The sequence below is a fragment of the Diceros bicornis genome, chromosome 35, assembly GCF_020826845.1.
Source record: "Diceros bicornis minor isolate mBicDic1 chromosome 35, mDicBic1.mat.cur, whole genome shotgun sequence".
NCBI lineage: Eukaryota > Metazoa > Chordata > Mammalia > Perissodactyla > Rhinocerotidae > Diceros > Diceros bicornis.
This window is the reverse complement of record NC_080774.1, coordinates 17,129,187-17,145,237: the sequence shown is the minus strand read 5'-3', so window position 1 is coordinate 17,145,237 and position 16,051 is coordinate 17,129,187. Positions and strand designations below refer to the sequence as shown.

Genomic DNA, 16,051 nt, shown 5'->3' with positions numbered 1-16,051 from the left:
TGTATGTCATAGCTGCACATCCTTCTAGTTGCTGTATGTGGGACGCGGCCTCAGCATGGCCGGAGAAGCGGTGCGTCGGTGCGCACCCGGGATCCGAATCCGGGCCGCCAGCAGCAGAGCACACACACTTAACCGCTAAGCCACGGAGCCGGCCCATATAATTATTCTTCTTAGTCTTAGAAAGAACATGGGTTTTGCAGGCAGATAGATTGGGTTTGAATCCTGGCTTGACCATTTACTGACTAGCTTGGGGTTAATTACTGAAGTTTTTTGAGTTTCATGTTCTTCAGCTGTAAAATGTGGCAAGTAAATTAAATCCTTCCTGCTCTTTCTGCCCCTTCCCAATGTATACTCCACACTGACAACATACCAGAAAAGGAGAAAGCAGAGAAAACTGTCCCATGGCTTACTGTGTCCACAGGTTCTCATGGAGGCTGAGGAAAGGATGAGAGGCGAGGCAGCTACAGGCTCGGTATGCCTTGGGAGTGAGACAGACAGTCACGGCCTGGTGTTCCAGTGAAAGTAGAAACAAAACAAAACAACTGTTTATTTTTCCTTGAAGCGCTGCTGGTGGAAATGGCCAGGCAGGGTTTTACAGAACTTCATTACCTTAACCAAACATCCCGGTGAAAAGAAAAGCAAGAGACACACAGCTAAACGGACAAGAGCTCCTCACCTCGTCACAGGAGACCCTTTTGCAGCCAAGTGAATCCCTGGGTCTCCCTTTTCCCACCCCATCACTTCATGTCTTTGCAATTCAGTTCAAACTCAATCGCAACACAGAGTGTCACTGCAAATTGTTTATTAAAACACAAAGCAATGGACAGTGAAAAACATCCTGATTTTTTAACTTTTTGGTGGGAGTACAGTGGGGCATGGAAGGAGTAGGGACAGACGGAGACAGCCAGAAGGAAAGACAGCTCTGTCTACCCCTACTGCTTTCCCCGGGCCAGCCAGGTTCAAAGCCCCTCAACCACATCTCACTGTGCTGCTGTAAATGCATGTTGTGGCTACCAACAAAGAGTTGGTTTGGCCTCTGCAGAGAGAGGATGAGAACCCAGAGTGGGAGCTACAAGGGCTACTAAGAACTTGACACTATTCTCCAGTACTTGGTACAGAACAGAGCAGCCAGGCCCAGTCTGGAGGGGCGGGGTTGATTTCCTGACAAGCCAGGTTAGGCCAATAATGGTTGAATAGACTGCCCTGAGCTCAGAATGGGCAGCTGGTCCTAGCATGGGAGAACTTGGTGGAAGGAAAATCCAAGGAGGGAACTAATCCAGGGTCAAATTTCTTTTCATTCCCTGGATCATGACACTCCAGGGCAGAGAGGAGTCAAGAATGTCTCATTCCTGGTTTTGCTGTAACGTCTCCCCCTGCCAATTTTCCCCTCCCACCTGGCAACTCGGCTCTCCTTTCCTGATAGTTATCCTTTGAAAGGACGGAAAGCACACTTCAGTTTGTTGTTGTTTTTCCTCATACTGAAATAAAGCACTGAAGCTCAAAATAGAGGTGAGAATGGAGTTCTGCTTTTCCTGGTGCTACGTGCCCCCGTCTCATAAGACCGCCTGGCTGTGAGAGGTGCCAAGGCCCGCTCTGCCAATTCCAACAGGCACTACTATTTCCCTGGCTGCCAGCACAACCCTGGCTCCTTGTTTTTATACTCCTGGAGGGGGAACCCATCCCAAGAGATCCATCCTGCTCTTTTGCTGCCAACCCAGCCAGTCCCCAAATCATCTGCTCTTTATCAAAATGATTTGGCAACCTAAAGCAGGCTAGCCAAAAGCTAGCTGGTGGAGGACAAACCAGATCAGCAGCAAGCCACTCATGTACAAAGAAGAAACCTACCCTCGCTGGGCAGCTGAGCCATTGGTGCCTATCTAGTCTTGTAACAAAATGAGGAAATCTAGCCCTCTTGCCCCAGGAGAGGTCTAAATACAGAAAGAGTCCTAGCTAGGACTGAAAGCGGAAAATTACTCTAATCTCTCTGAAGCTTGAACATTAAGGCTTCTTTGCAATTTTCTTAGAGCTCTTTGATCCCTAATTATATCTTTCCATAGACGAGAAGCAGATTTCCTCTAAGATTTCCGAACAGATCCTGGATGTTTCTGGATCTGCTTCTGTACTACCACTTAGCCTTACCCCAGGCTCCTTCCCGGGAGGGCCACAGCAGGAAGAGGCCCAAAGCATATCCCCCTACCCCCTCTTTTTTTTAAACACGAGCATCTATTAGCCTGTCACTTTGGAAAGTTCACCTGCTCTCCTAGGTTCTTCTGGAGAGGCATGGAGGACAATATTACATGTTGCCACTTGATGCCATTAAGGCTCCTCAAGGCAAGAAGACACTTGAATTAGGTCAGAACCATCTAGTGAACGGAAGGGTGAGGGAGGGATGGGGAAGCAGCCCTATGGCAGGGACTGTTAAAATCCCTGCCCAGACCTGAATCTAGAGGGAATGCCCACCCTGGCTCAGAGCAGGAGAGGAAAAGGCACTGTGCTGACCAGGGTAGGTCCTTCCCCAATCCCCAGGGAGGGTAGAGAACCTGCTGATTCTCTCCCTGGATTTCCCAAGGTGAGCCGATTTCTAGGGAAAGGAATATAAGTGCTAGGAAAGGGAAAATACTGCTGCTGTTTTCTAAAGTTCAACTGAGATTCTAGAAGCCATGGCCAGGCCTTCCTAGGAAAAGGTAGAGGCAGGATAAGAAGGAAGAGAAATTCCTTAAAACAGAAGCTTCTCCAAAAAGATAAAGAAGTCAAATCACAATTCTAAAACTGATTAAACAGTTTGCAGGCACGGAAACGGGGAGGTAAACTTAACTCAAACTTTACCCCATCTCTTTAAAGCCTAAGCAATCTCTAATGTGATCCCCCAATTTCAGGCCAGTATCTCTCAGGCAAACAGTGGGAACAAGAGAACAAGATCACACTTTCCAACTAACAGGTGGCCCTGCATCCTCTGGGAGTCTAACACTAACTAGTTAGACTAAGGCTGACACTTGAAGATAACTACCTTTCAAGTCACCAGAACTCAGGGTATCCACTGAGCAGCTTCTCCTCAATAGTGGAGATTTTTCAGAAAAATGGATCTGGTTTAGGGGACATGGGTCCCACAGTTAGTTTCCTGGCACGATGTTGCAGTCAGCATGAGTGAAGGCCAAAAACGTTCGATTAGAGGCCCGGTGGCCCCTGACCCAAATCAGCGCTAGACTACAGGCTCTCAGCCCACCTCTAGCAGACGTCTTTGAATGGTCTACCTAGAAACTGAACTGAAGCCACACTTCTGGCAAAAGGAGTTTCACCAAGGCCATCCACCCATGGCTTTGGTCAGCTGGGCTCAGGGGGATCCAAAAACCCAGGACAGAGCTCAGGCCTCTCCTTTCCCACCCCTAACTGGCATCACTCATCACACCCCAACCCCAGTCAGACTCCCTACAGCGCAGCCTCCTCAGTCCTAGCACTAGCTCAAAATACAGACATGGGAACAAACAGTGCAAAAAGCAAAAGATGAACAGAGTAATACTTGACACACACAATACAAAAATAAAAATAAAGAGTGCCCCATCCCACCCCTTTAACCTAAACTTCATGAGTTCATGTACCTATATCATCTTAGAGCGGAAAAAAAAAAAAAAACAAGCTTTCAAGTTCAGCATCATTAGCCAGCTGTGACCAGCCCTGGGCAGCTGTTAGCTGGGTGGGCTTGGCTCCAGGGGACTCTATCCCAGCCCCCACCATACTACTTCTTGTTTCCTCACTTCCTCTTTAGTTTTTGTGAGCCATAGGAAGACGTTCCTTCCTTTCGGACACAACTGAAGAGGAAAGTGCCCACCCCCGTCCCTGAGCTCAGGGGAAAAGGGTGGGCTTGGAAACAGAGGCAGAAGCAAAGCTGCTTGGCTTACAGTACCATTAGGAAATGGCCCCAGGAGCCAGGGTTTCCTTCTGAGACTCTGAGTCACTGAAGGGATGGGTTGAAGTGAGGAGGCAGGGACCCCTCCTTCCTTAGAAAGACCCAGGCAAACTAACAAACAAGGCAAAATGGAGGCAGCAAATCCTCCTTCCTCATCTTGTTTACTCCACTGGCAGTGGCCTGTGGCATTGGGGAGTTGTGATGGAATGGGAACTGAAGCCACTGTCAGAAGCCCAATTAACAGTCAGGATGTCCACTGCCCCAGGCAGGTGGTCCCTAGGACCAAGGCTACAAAAGGTCATCCTTTAAAGCAGGTTATCCTTTAAAGCACTGGAGCTTTGTGAAGCACTCCAGGAAGTACTCCTCTGACTACAGCCTCAGGCCGATGGCTGCCTGATTCAATATCCTAATACCAAGGCCTAAGTCACAGCTAAAATAAAGGGCTACAACTCTCAAAGGACTAAATGCTGAGCTGGAGTAACTCATTAAGAGCAAAAACCCAGGACACGAGCCCAAGGGCTACTTACTTTGTCACTTAATGAGCAGTTCAAATATATGGAACTCTTTAAAAACATATCCAAAAAAACAAACTCAAACACATTCTAAAAAGATGGGCCTGGTCTGAGGTTCTGTGCTGTTCCAGCCCAAGCAAAAGCTAATCCTGCTGCCTTCCATCCACAAAATTCCTTGTAGCTTGGCTGGGTCCTCCCTCATTGCTGCCCTAACTGGGAAAAGGATGACAGTGATCAGAAAGGAGGGGAAAGGGAAGCTTCATTTCCTGCAGAAATTTTTCCGGGGAATTCAAGACAGACACTTAGATGTTAAGGTTGGCTTCAGAGCTGCCAGGACTATGGCTGACTGGCAATCTTTCAGCCCCCTCACACCAAGAACCTGACTGCTACTTGGACGGGGAAATGAAAGGACAGAGGGGCATACTATTAAGATCAGTGAGGAGTGTCCCTGGGCCAGTTATGAACAATCAGTCTAGTTCCTTGGGACAATTCTAGGCAGAAACCAAAACTGGGTAAACTGTGACACAGCACATGGGAATAAACGAACATCAGATACTAGATACTCTAAACAGTGGTCAGTCACTTAGTAGGGCTCAAGTCTCTGAGGTTGCTCTTAAATTATGCTAACATAAGCCTTTTCTAATCCAAAGACCAGAAGAGACTTTTAAGGTCAAGTGTTCTGTTGCTGCAGGCTGGAAAGCATCCCTGTCCCCTGGCAGCAAGACCCTACAAAGGGGCCAGTATAAGAACTGCTGGGTCAGGTCCTCCTGGCTGCTGGCTCAGAGATCCAGGGAGGGAGGTACCAACAAGGTGAGGTGGTAGAGGATAAGACATTCAAGCAGAGGGGAACCCAAAATCCCCATGTCTCCTTCCCTTCTTGGCAATAACTTAGTGGGATGGTTGAAAGGAGAGAGAAGAGATTTCAAATGAGCCAGATTAAGGGAAGAAAAAAAAAACAAGAAAAAAATGAGAGGAAATCAAGTCCCCAACAGGCACCGAAACCAAAGCGATCTGTTGTGGTAACAAGTCAGAGGCAACTTGAGGACCTGACATAAACTAATCGTCTTGGATACCAGACAGTCCCCTAATTGGCCCACGTCAGGGAGACAAGCAATGACAAAGCTCAAACACTTAAGGTGGAACCATCATTGGGCTTAAATCAGAAAGGCTTCCAAGTAAGGAAGTATCTACTTTTCTTTCTTGTTTTAATCCCCTTTCCATTTTCGTCTTTATCATACAAATTATACACCTTTACACACACACACACACACACACACACCCACCCACACACATTCTCAATCGCAGGACATCTAAAACTTATCTGAACATAACTTCAGAACATACCCAACTCCCAGGGCTGGTCTTCTCAAGTAATAAGATGACATTTCCCTGCTGTTAACTTCTAACTTCAAAAAAGAAACTGTGTCTGCTCTGAGTTTAGGGTCCTTTCCACTAGGTATACAGACGAGGATCCTTGAACAGGTAGGACCCAGCTTACCCTAAGTACCCTAGAGAGGAAAGAGACGGCTCGGGGCCAGCCACAAAGAGGACTAGGACTGAAGCAGGTCTGGGATCACGTGGTGGATGAGGGCGGCTCTCTACTCAGTCTGCCTCTTTTTATCTCCTTTAATTTGTGTGTGTGTGTGTGTGTGTGTGTGTGTTTGTTTGTCACTGTGAAAAATACAGAAACCAAAATCAACATGTTTGGTTTCTTTCCCACACCCCTCCACCCTGCTCAGGATGGTAATTTGTTCTCACAACCGGCAGAGGCAGAAGAGGGTTGGAATGAAGACTCCAAAGGCCACCAGGATGGGAAACATGAGGCTGCTGTTGTCCGAGGCATAGGGGTTGGGCGTGCGAGGGCCCGACTGCACCCGGTTCTTATTGGTCTGTCTTTTGAGATTAGACCCTTCATCGTATTCTTCTTCTTCTTCTTCCTCTTCTTTCTTCTCCAATCCTGGATGAGGCTGCAGCTTTGGTACATCTGACACAAAGAAGAAGACACCTTTTAAGTAAGACTCACAACATTTAAGTGAGACCCTTAAGAGCAGTAAATAAGCCACAATAAAGAGACTATATGACCTAACCACAGGAAGGAACAGAAGTAACAGAAATAGCTTCTGGCCTACAGAACAGCAGACTGCTGCAAACACTAGTCTTCTCTAGATTTAACTAAAAAGTAGTAAAAGCCCTGTGCACAGGGAGGCTCACTATCTCCCCGCCTGCCCGTCCTACTTCTTCAGAGCCCCGAGTGGACCAGATTGGACAGGGACAACGACCCAATACCCAAAACTTAACCTGTCCAAATCCCACCTTCTCCCTCCCACAATCCCACATTCCCTTCTGATGCACACAACAACTGAGGAAAAGCTGATCCACAGAGTTCTGGGTTCTCAGCACACACTACCCCCTGCTCTGTCTCCTCCTTAGGGACTCAAGCTACAAATCTGTTTGGTGCAAGGCATCCTCCTGGATGTCATAATATCAGCATTTAGGGAGCCATCAAGAGAATAGGATGAGATCCTCAGTGCATTCAGGATGAGTTGGGAAAAGGCACACAAGTGGGATGGGGGAGTAAAGTCATTAAGACACAAGCTGTCTATGCAAAAATCAGCCTGGGAAGCTGGCAGCCAGGATAATCTCAACCCTGAGAAAGAGATATACCCCAAGGCGGGATCTCAAGGACAAGGAGACATTAATAAGTGAACTTTTGTTCAGTGCAGTCCAGCAATGCTGGAATCTCTCAGAGCATACCAAAACACTAAAGGACTCCTCCTTTTGCCTTTTCCTCTTTTTGCCCCCAAGAAATAGATGTCAAAGAAACAGGACGAATTTAGGCAATTTCAAATGACTACAAGGGTCAGGGCACACCAACAGGTACCATTATCAATCCCAATTTACAGTGAAGTTAAAGGAATTTGTCCAAAACCAAACAGCAGCAACCAAATGGCAGCAGCCAGACCTGAACACAGATCTTACTCCAAAGCTTATGGCTAGCACCACGCTACACTTCATCCCAGCCATCTGACTCTGGATTCCCCACAATTTGGCTTTAAGTGTTTCCAAAACAGTGATCAGCTAAAGTATCCTCAAGAGTTTCCTCAACCATATCCTTTAACCCAAGTCAAAAAGCAGATCAAAAACACAACTTACCATCCACTGTCCCAGCCATGATGTAGAGTGCACAGACTTTGGGATTGTCATAGTACCCCTAGGAAATGGGAAACAGTGGTCAACCTCACCCAAAAGCCAACATTCCCCCTGCACCCATTCTTTTCAGCTCCTCCTCAGCTGTGAGGGCAGAGCGGGAGTGTTACCTTGACAAACTCGATGTAGAGCTTCCCTGTGAAGGTGGACACCTCCCCCTGGACACTCAGCTTCCCCTTTCTGATGCTCATAGGGATGATTTCATCATGAGCTGTGCTGTGCCCAACACGATCAAAGATATCCAGGTCCTTTACCACCACATGGCCATTCAATCGCACATCAAATACCTTCCAAGATGAAAAAAGGAGAGAATGTCAAAACCATCAGCGTCACACCCCTTCAGCAGTTAGACATCATGCACCTGCCTGGGCTTCAAGTCCAAAAATGATTTAAGAAATGACAGTGCTGGATAGACTCCAGGGTGCCTAGAGTCCTTTGCCTGAGCCAAATCAAAGCCATGTTCTTTCACTGTCAAGGAGGTCTCACACTGGCCTTAGGGAACAAAGAATACAAACAGAAAGCTCAACATGGAAAGAAGGAAACTCACAGGAAGGGAGAGGAAAAGAATAAGGCTAACGACAAGAAGGTGCTGACAACCAAGGAGGGAGACAGAACCAGGACAGCCTTAACAGGATCAGTTAGTTGCCAAGAACTAGGATTCTGGCATTGCTTTCTGTCACCAATTCCCAAGGTAAGTGCAGCCTCGTGAGCAATGGGACATAGGTTCTCTGGGGGCAGAAGGAATACAGCTTTTCCTCAAAGCTCATCTGTTCCTCCCTTCTGGGAGGTTCTTACACTCTGTGGCCCATAGCAAAGGAATATCCAAGAGTGGCAACGTCCCACTGGTCCAGCAGAAGCCTGACCAGGCCTCACCTTCTGCTGGGACTGTGCAAAATAGACCTCGGCAAATTTCAACACCAGCACATAGTCCCCCTCCTCCTTGATGGGCACTTCGTAGCCAAAGGTCTCCTCATTGTACCGCTCCGTTTGATATAGGATCTGATCCTCAGGGTTGGAACGCAAGATTGGCAGTTTCATGCCATAATCAGAGGCTGAGGACAAAAGACAAAAAGAAAATACATTAGAGGTAAAACACAAAAGAAGAGCAAAGACCCCAGAACCACCAAAGGCATTTCTAGGGCAATGCTAATAAGCCTCCCAGCGGAAGGGGCCACCCCCTCTACACCTGGCTCCAAACAGACCAGATGCAAAGGTGAGAATCAGGAAGCCATTACCAAGGAAGAGTAAAATGAGAGAAACCAGACACTAATCACCCTGACAGCTCCCGTAACCCTCATAACGAAACTCTTTGAAAGCATGTTAAAATGTCTTCTCCCCAACTGTATAGAGAGTGATAGGAAGAGAACAAATCTAACTCATTATAACAACAAAGCACCAGGCTACAGCTGCCTGGTTGCCTCCGAGGGAGAGCTTCAGAGAAACCTCATAAAACAAGAGGGATGGTCAGGAACTCTACATGACGATTAAGTTCAAAGAATGTTTTTCTCTCATTCAGAAAACCTCAGAGCCTAAAACAAACAGGATATCTGTTAGCAAAGTCATTCTTCATTGTCTTTACCACAAAAAAGATAGCAGCTTTAGTTGCTTTTTATAATTTTCATTCAAAAAGTTCTAAGGCTGGTAAAGAGAAACATGCCCGTAAAAAGAAAGATGTGATGCTCTCTAATTTCCTTTAGGTCCAAGCACTTTACTTCCCACAGACTCACAAAACTCAACCTCACCTATCCTCTTGAACACTCTCCCAGTCAAACCAAAAGAAAAAAAGGTCCTACTGTATCCTCAGCACCTAACACAGTCCCTGGCACATAAGTAGGCACTCAATATGATCTGCTGACCGAACAAATGGCAACAAGGGAGGTGCCTGCAAAGTAGTGAAGCCATGCTGCTCTCTCCACAGGGCTACAGCCATCCTAGCCGGGAGAGAAAATCTACCAAGGCCCTACTGGCACCTCTGGCTTAAGATGCCAGTCCTGGGGGAGCCCTCTTTCCCATCTCACAGACTGACAAGGAATAGGCAAGGTAAAAGTAAAAAGTTACTCACCTTGGGTTTGTATCAGAAGAGCCGAAAACTTCTATTGCCGCCAGCCCTCCCCCAAATTGGTGGGAGATGAGACTATATATGTTTTTCTTCCCCCACATAACAAACTAACCTGAGTTTTCTCCTCAAATATAAGATACCACACCCCAGCCCCAGAGACGAATAGTTATGCTTCCTCCTCCAGAAAGTAGCCTCTCTGAATCCTTAGCCTATAAACACAATGAGGCTTTCCAGTGCTCCATAAATCTACTTTCCAATCTACAAACTTAGCAGTGATTCTAGACTAGGCCTCTCCTTCAGCCTGGAATTAAGATTTCAAGACCACCTTCCAATGTCACACAGCGACTCTGAAGACATTTGGCACCTAGATCCTTTGGGAGATGTCCAAGAGCAGTCATCCCTGGAGCTTTATCTTCTGAATCACCAAAACTCCAACAGAGAGGATCTTTTATCTCCAAGGGAGGTAAAAGAATAACTAAAAGACCAGTGGCTAAGGTCAAGCCCTCAAAAAAATAAACATAACTGTTAACAGTTCCTGTAAATGAACAGTAGCCACCAGATCAGAGGGACTGATGAGACAATGCAACAGGAAACTCATTGCACTTTTGCCTCCAGACTTTTCTTCCTATTTCTCTTCAAGAAATCAAAGAAGGATAGCTGAGTAGCACTACAAAGGATGTACTGCCAACATGCCCCCACTCTTTCCCAGGCTCAAACCATTACACTGGGGCTCAAACTTACAAAGATTAAAAGACTGCTATTTCTCTTCCAACTGAGTTCTAAGAATTTCTTTCATGAGGACCATGATCCTTATAAATGTGGAACATTAACTAGATTTGCTTTTTAGATACACAGAACATTTTGTGCATGTGTAGGGAATCTTTTTTTTTCTAAGTGGAAAAAGTGAGAAACTGACAGTAATATAACACAACTAAGAAAACTCAGCCAAGTGAACAAAAATTACTTAACAACCTTGGAATTACCTTTCAATAATTTGCCTTTAAAACCCAAGTGGCTTTCCCAAGAGATCTGCCGCATGCAAAGTTGAATTTGTCCACGTCCTAAGAGATGCAGCAGCAAAAGGATTTTTTTCTTCCCCCTTGGCCTTTATGCATTCACAGATTTCTCTAAACAACAGTGAAGTGTACACAGTCAGCACACTACTGAAACTGGCACAATATAGCACAGATGGTTAACCAAAAAGGAAGGGAGCCAAAGGGCCTACGTTATGTCCGCTGCTTCTTAGTTTTAGACAATGGAATAACCAGGCTACTTGAAAAATTCAGCCCAGGTTTGAGAGTGAGACAGGCCTGGATTTGAATCCTGGTTCTGCCATCTACTATGTGATATGGAACAAGTTGTTTCTTACCTGTAAAATGGGGATGTCACCTACCCCACAAGGTTGTGTGTGGAGAGACTGAAACATCTGTAAAAAGCTTGAAACAGTGCCTCACAGAGACAAAGAAGTATGCCAGCCAGGCAAGCATCTGCACACAATAAGCACTCAATTAATGCCTCCAGTCCAGCGAGTTTAGCAAATGGGCCAAGCGGTAATGGAAGTAATAAAACTAATTGGAAAACTGCAGCTGGGAACCACAGGAGTGGGGAAGCCAGAATAAGTGGGAACCTGTTCCACATGAGACCACCACCATAAAGCTCCCTGCGGCGCTCCATCACCACCACCCCAATGTTAGGCCTCCTGACCACTAGATTCTTCTTCTGAATCACTTCTTTCTCAAGTGAGGGCAGTTTGTAAAGAATTATTCTGAATGGACTGAGGCAGGGCACCTGGGGATTCAGTTAACCAAAAAGGAAGGGGCTGAAAGGCCTACATTACGTCTGCTGCTTCTTAGTTCTAGACAACTAAGTAGCCGGGCTACTTGAAAAATTGAGCTCAGGTTTCAGAGTAAGACAGGCCTGGCTTTGAATCCTGGCTCTGTCACCTAATATGTGATGCAGAATAAGTTATTTTCTCTAGCTGATTTCTCACCTGGAAAATGTGGACATCCCCTACCTAAATTCTCTACCTGTGAACTTGTGCTAGTTGGAGGGCCTGCAAATGAAGCCAGCCTCCTAGGTGACAGTATAGGGAGAGAATTCTAAACAAATCCTGTGGTCTTAAGCAAATCAGAGGCACCAGTGACTCTCTTATCCCACTTTTCAAGCTTGTATCTCCCCAAGGCCAAAGCCTTCCCCAGCAGAAAGACAGGCTGCCCAGGAAAGGGTCTTCCTTAGGCCGGCAGAATTAGTAATCCGATAGCCTGAGGCCCCTAGCCAGCTTTTTCCCCTCCACAGGCATGTTCTGCCCTGCTTTTAATTCCATGTAAAAGGTCATCGAGCAAGGAAAAACACAGAGACACTTTAACCTACTCCGGACAGGAAAGTTTTCACTCATGTCACTGATTTCTAAAACATGAAAAGTTTTATTAAGAAGAAAAACAGGGCTCAGAGAGGTAAAGCCAGTTCTTCAAGGTCACCCAAATGATTAGCAGGTATCTTTCTATGAAGAGGAAATAGCCTCTCCTAAAGCCAAACTAAGTTCTATGTCCTCAGGCCAAAGGACCAGGTCTTTTCGTCCTCAGAGTCAAGAGGAACTCAGAATGCTCAAGTTAAAAAGAACCTGGAATGTGCGGCATGCCGAAATCCCAAGTTGAGCACTTCTGAATAGCTTTCTGTAGTGGTACTTGCATCTGCTGAAGCACACCGGTTGAAAATGCCTTTCCCAGGCCGTCAATATCTCCTATGAGCCCTAGCTATCCTCAAGGCAGAAATGAAATTCAACAAACAGTATGAAGTGCCTTTGAAAGCAAAAGCCACTACGTGCCCTGGGCCACTCACAGTCACAAGAATGCTGAACTACAAAGACACTATAGAGAAACAGCAAGTTCAAAAGCAGGCCAAGCCCTTATCTCAATTAACTTGGCAACAAATACCTGAATTCATTCAGCATAAAATGAACTTTCCTCAGCGTGCTGGAAACAATATCACAGGCATGTGGGAAAAGAAATGAGACATACAGCTCCTACTGCAAAGAGCGTAAATAGCTGCATGAGGCAAGGGTCGCCGAATACCTGGCACACCCTTATCCAAACAGTGCCAGAGAAGGGGAGGCAGAGTGAACAGCTGCACTTCCCTTGGTGGTGCCCACTCCTTAGCACAGAACAAAACTAAAGAGCTGTCTCCTGAGAGTGGAAGATTAATCACATCTCAGACCCAGATCTAATGCCAGCAAAATGGTACTCTCAGGAACTCGGCTAAGTACAGTGTTGCAACAGGCCTGTCCAAGCTGAAGCTGCCAGCCACCCTCCACTCTCCATCCATGCCTTAATACTGCCACAATCCATACCCAAATTGACAGACAGCGGAGCAGGGAACCTCCATTTATAGAGTGCCCCAAAGGCCAGGTCCGAGAGAAGACTCCAGTACACACAAGCTTTGGTAGGTCTCATGTAATTTTACCTGTTACAATCAACTCCTCCAAAGGGACTGCAACCATGAGCCAATAACCCAAGGACAGAGAGCCTGGCTGACTGCTGACCAGGCAAGAAAAAAAAAAACAAGAAACCACCTGCACAAGCAAATTAAAACCAGGATTTCTGAATAAGGGGAGTAGCTGGAGACTAAACCTGTGTGGTCTTAGTCAGCTTCCTCCTCTGCACAACGGACCTAACAGGATAACGTAACCTATGTAAAGCCTGGTATCGAAGCGAAAGGAACCATCTGCACGGTGTCCTCACCACAGCTATCTCAAGAAGCAAAGTCCAGAAACGGTCTCTAGTTTCCTCAAGGGCTCCTTCCTCCCCACCCACACCCATGAAGAAAGAGGAAGGGTCCAGGATGGAGACAGCAACCACCTCCTGCTATTAAGTCTGGCTTTGGCTGCTGTTACAGCTACTAAAGACCGGGCCCTGACTCAGCTGAACCCAGGCTACTGAGACCTACATGCCAGGGCAAAATAAATTTCAAGACAAACATACAACTTCCGAAACAGCCTTGTGTCCCAACACCATCACATGTATGGAAGCAATAAACTCCCTAATACAACCAACTCCAAGACGCTGCAATTAACCTAGAAGAAGTAAGTTAAACCCTTTAGTACAGGAAAGAGCCAAATCTGGGCATCGTAGAAAACGAGTGAGAGAAAGTCTGTCTCTTAGTTTTCTGGAGATGGCATGTTGCCAATTTGGCAGCCTCTGAACCCAGCATACAGCATAAATCTCCTTCCAACACATGAAGCAAGGAATTTCCTTCTTAAACCAGTTTTCCAACTCTACTTACAGAAGAAACAGAGTCTAGAGCAGATTTTCCCAAAGAGTGGTCTTGGAATGACCCCCATCAGTAGCCCCTGGTGCAGAAACCTGGGTTTAATCTCTTAGGTCTGGAACTGGCATTTTTGACCAACTCCCCTGCCAATTCTTACACTAACTTTGAGAACTGTGCAGCTCAGTAAAAACTTCTGTTGCTCTATCCGTCAAAATAATTTTTCCCGTAAGCTGGAATCACCCCTCTCAAGACCACTTACAGTAGGTTCTATGCACTCTCACAACATTCCGATATGACACTGGCTGACCCAGTTGACACACCACCAGCCTCACGTGCTGGATGGCTTCAATATAACCACCCTCGGGGGGCGGCCTGCAGCTTCTACTTTGCAACACAGATACTCGGCGCTCCAAAGGGGGGGCGGCAGAGGAGGCTACCATCAAAATTTCCTGGCCCATCCTCTCCGAAGATTCCTTTCTCTTCTGGCTAACAATCAAGCCCCGCTCCTGCAGAAGGGGTAAGGCACGCGGCCGATTTCTAGGTCGGTAGGAACCTCCCAGGAGCTGTCTTGATAGGAAAGCAGAACCACCCGGGCCAGGGACACCGATAACATAACAACCCTAACCTAACCTACAACCCGTGAGGCCTCGAGGTGGCAACAGGCCGCCTCGTTTTCACTTTCCCAGCTCGGGTGGAGGTGAGAGGTTAAGAAAATGCAGGATGCGAGGTCCAACTATAACTTCTCGCCCATTCGCAGCCTCGATGGCTCTTGGTAGCTTCGAGCCAACGCCAGGGTCTGAGCTCTGACCGGGTCCCGGAGGAAACTGCAGGGAGAAACTTCGCTCCAGAGACGTGGCCCCAGCGTCGAGGAAGGGGCTCGGGGCCTGCAGCCCTCGGCCGGCTGCGCCCAGCACGCAAGGCCCGCATCCCGCGGCTCGGCTGAGGGGCTCTCACCTCGGCCCACCCGGCCTTCCAGAGGGTCCTTGCGGAAGTGGATCCCGTGCACGTCCACATGCGCCTCGCCGCCCGCGTTGACGGCCCAAATGACGCTCTCGGGCAGCCCGGCCCCCGCCGAGCCGACCACGCCGAGCCCCGGCCCCCGGAGCGCCGGCAGCAGCAGCAGCAACAGTCGCAGGAGCGCCACAGAGGCTCCCTCAACCGCCCGGGCCCCCAGCATGGCGGCCACCAGAGCAGGGGCAGCCTCCGCCGACCCTCGTCCTCAGCCGGCCGCCAGGCCGCCCCGGACTCAGAAAAACAGCGCCACGGGCCGCTCTGCCTCAGCCGCCGGGGACATGTCGCTCTCAGGCCTCCTTCTCAGCCACGGGTGCCGCCTCCCACCTCAGGAACAACCTACCCCGCCGCCCAGCCCCCGGCACTCTGCAGCCAATCAGCGCCCGGCCCTCATTAATTACCCACCACCGCGCCGGGAGACGCCCACCCATTGGCTGCCAGGCGCGGGAAAGGGCGTGGCTACTCCCAGGCGATGGGCCAACCATCAGGCACCAGAGCGAGCGCGCGCAGAGGTTGGGAGTTCGGTTGAAGCGGCGGTTCGATGCGGAAGTGGCGGGGTGCAGCACCCAGGCGGCCCCGGGATCCCGCAGCTGAATAGGAAAGGTGGCCTAAGGGGGAAGGTTTAGGGTAGAGCGCACTGACACGTCGCCAGCACTTCCGGTGCTCCAGGTCTTGGGACGGAATAGGCTGCAGAGGGGGCGTTGCCGACTTTCCCGCCCCCTCTTCATTTCTCAGGGAGAGGCATAAATATAAGCTCTAGTAGAAGAAGCAGTGGACGCTTTACCGGCCTGAGACTATTTTTCCCCGCGTGAGGCAGAGAACCTATCCTCCCCCACAGAGGCCACGTGCACAGATCTTCAGGGCCAGAGTCCCACGAGGACGAGACCCCGCCCCCACCCCTTAGCGGGCTCCGGGCTGGTGGTAGCGTCCAGACGGCCGTCCAATCAGAAGGCTCCAACGCAGCAGAAACGCGTGGCCTTGTGGGGGAGGGGCTTCAGGCTACCCGTGTCTCCATGGCGACAGCTTGGAGTCGGTCCCCGCTTCCTCGGCTCTGGCGCGAGGAGTCGCGGGCGGTGTACAGGCTGGAGCTGCAGG

At 48.4% G+C, this 16,051-nt stretch overlaps 1 protein-coding gene across 1 annotated transcript; it reads right to left on the bottom strand.

Moving 5' to 3' along the window:
* Positions 1 to 511: 511 nt before the first annotated feature.
* Positions 512 to 15,250, bottom strand: MLEC (malectin). The gene is made up of 5 exons (XM_058531580.1): positions 14,900 to 15,250; positions 8,497 to 8,675; positions 7,734 to 7,910; positions 7,570 to 7,627; positions 512 to 6,400 (listed from the first exon to the last, which is right to left on the bottom strand). The coding sequence occupies exons 1-5, from the start codon at positions 15,120 to 15,122 to the stop codon at positions 6,171 to 6,173; spliced, it is 867 nt and encodes a 288-aa protein (XP_058387563.1). The 5' UTR covers positions 15,123 to 15,250; the 3' UTR covers positions 512 to 6,170.
* Positions 15,251 to 16,051: the final 801 nt, after the last annotated feature.

What these genes read in the sequence shown, in the direction of transcription:
- MLEC (XM_058531580.1), bottom strand. Translation starts at nt 15,122, where the DNA reads ATGCTGGGGGCCCGGGCGGTTGAGGGAGCCTCTGTGGCGCTCCTGCGA. An exon ending in TTGCACAGTCCCAGCAGAAG is followed by an intron (nt 7,911 to 8,496) that starts GTGAGGCCTGGT and finishes TCATCTTGGAAG; the next exon opens with GTATTTGATGTGCGATTGAA. An exon ending in CATGGCTGGGACAGTGGATG is followed by an intron (nt 6,401 to 7,569) that starts GTAAGTTGTGTT and finishes TCTTTGTGTCAG; the next exon opens with ATGTACCAAAGCTGCAGCCT.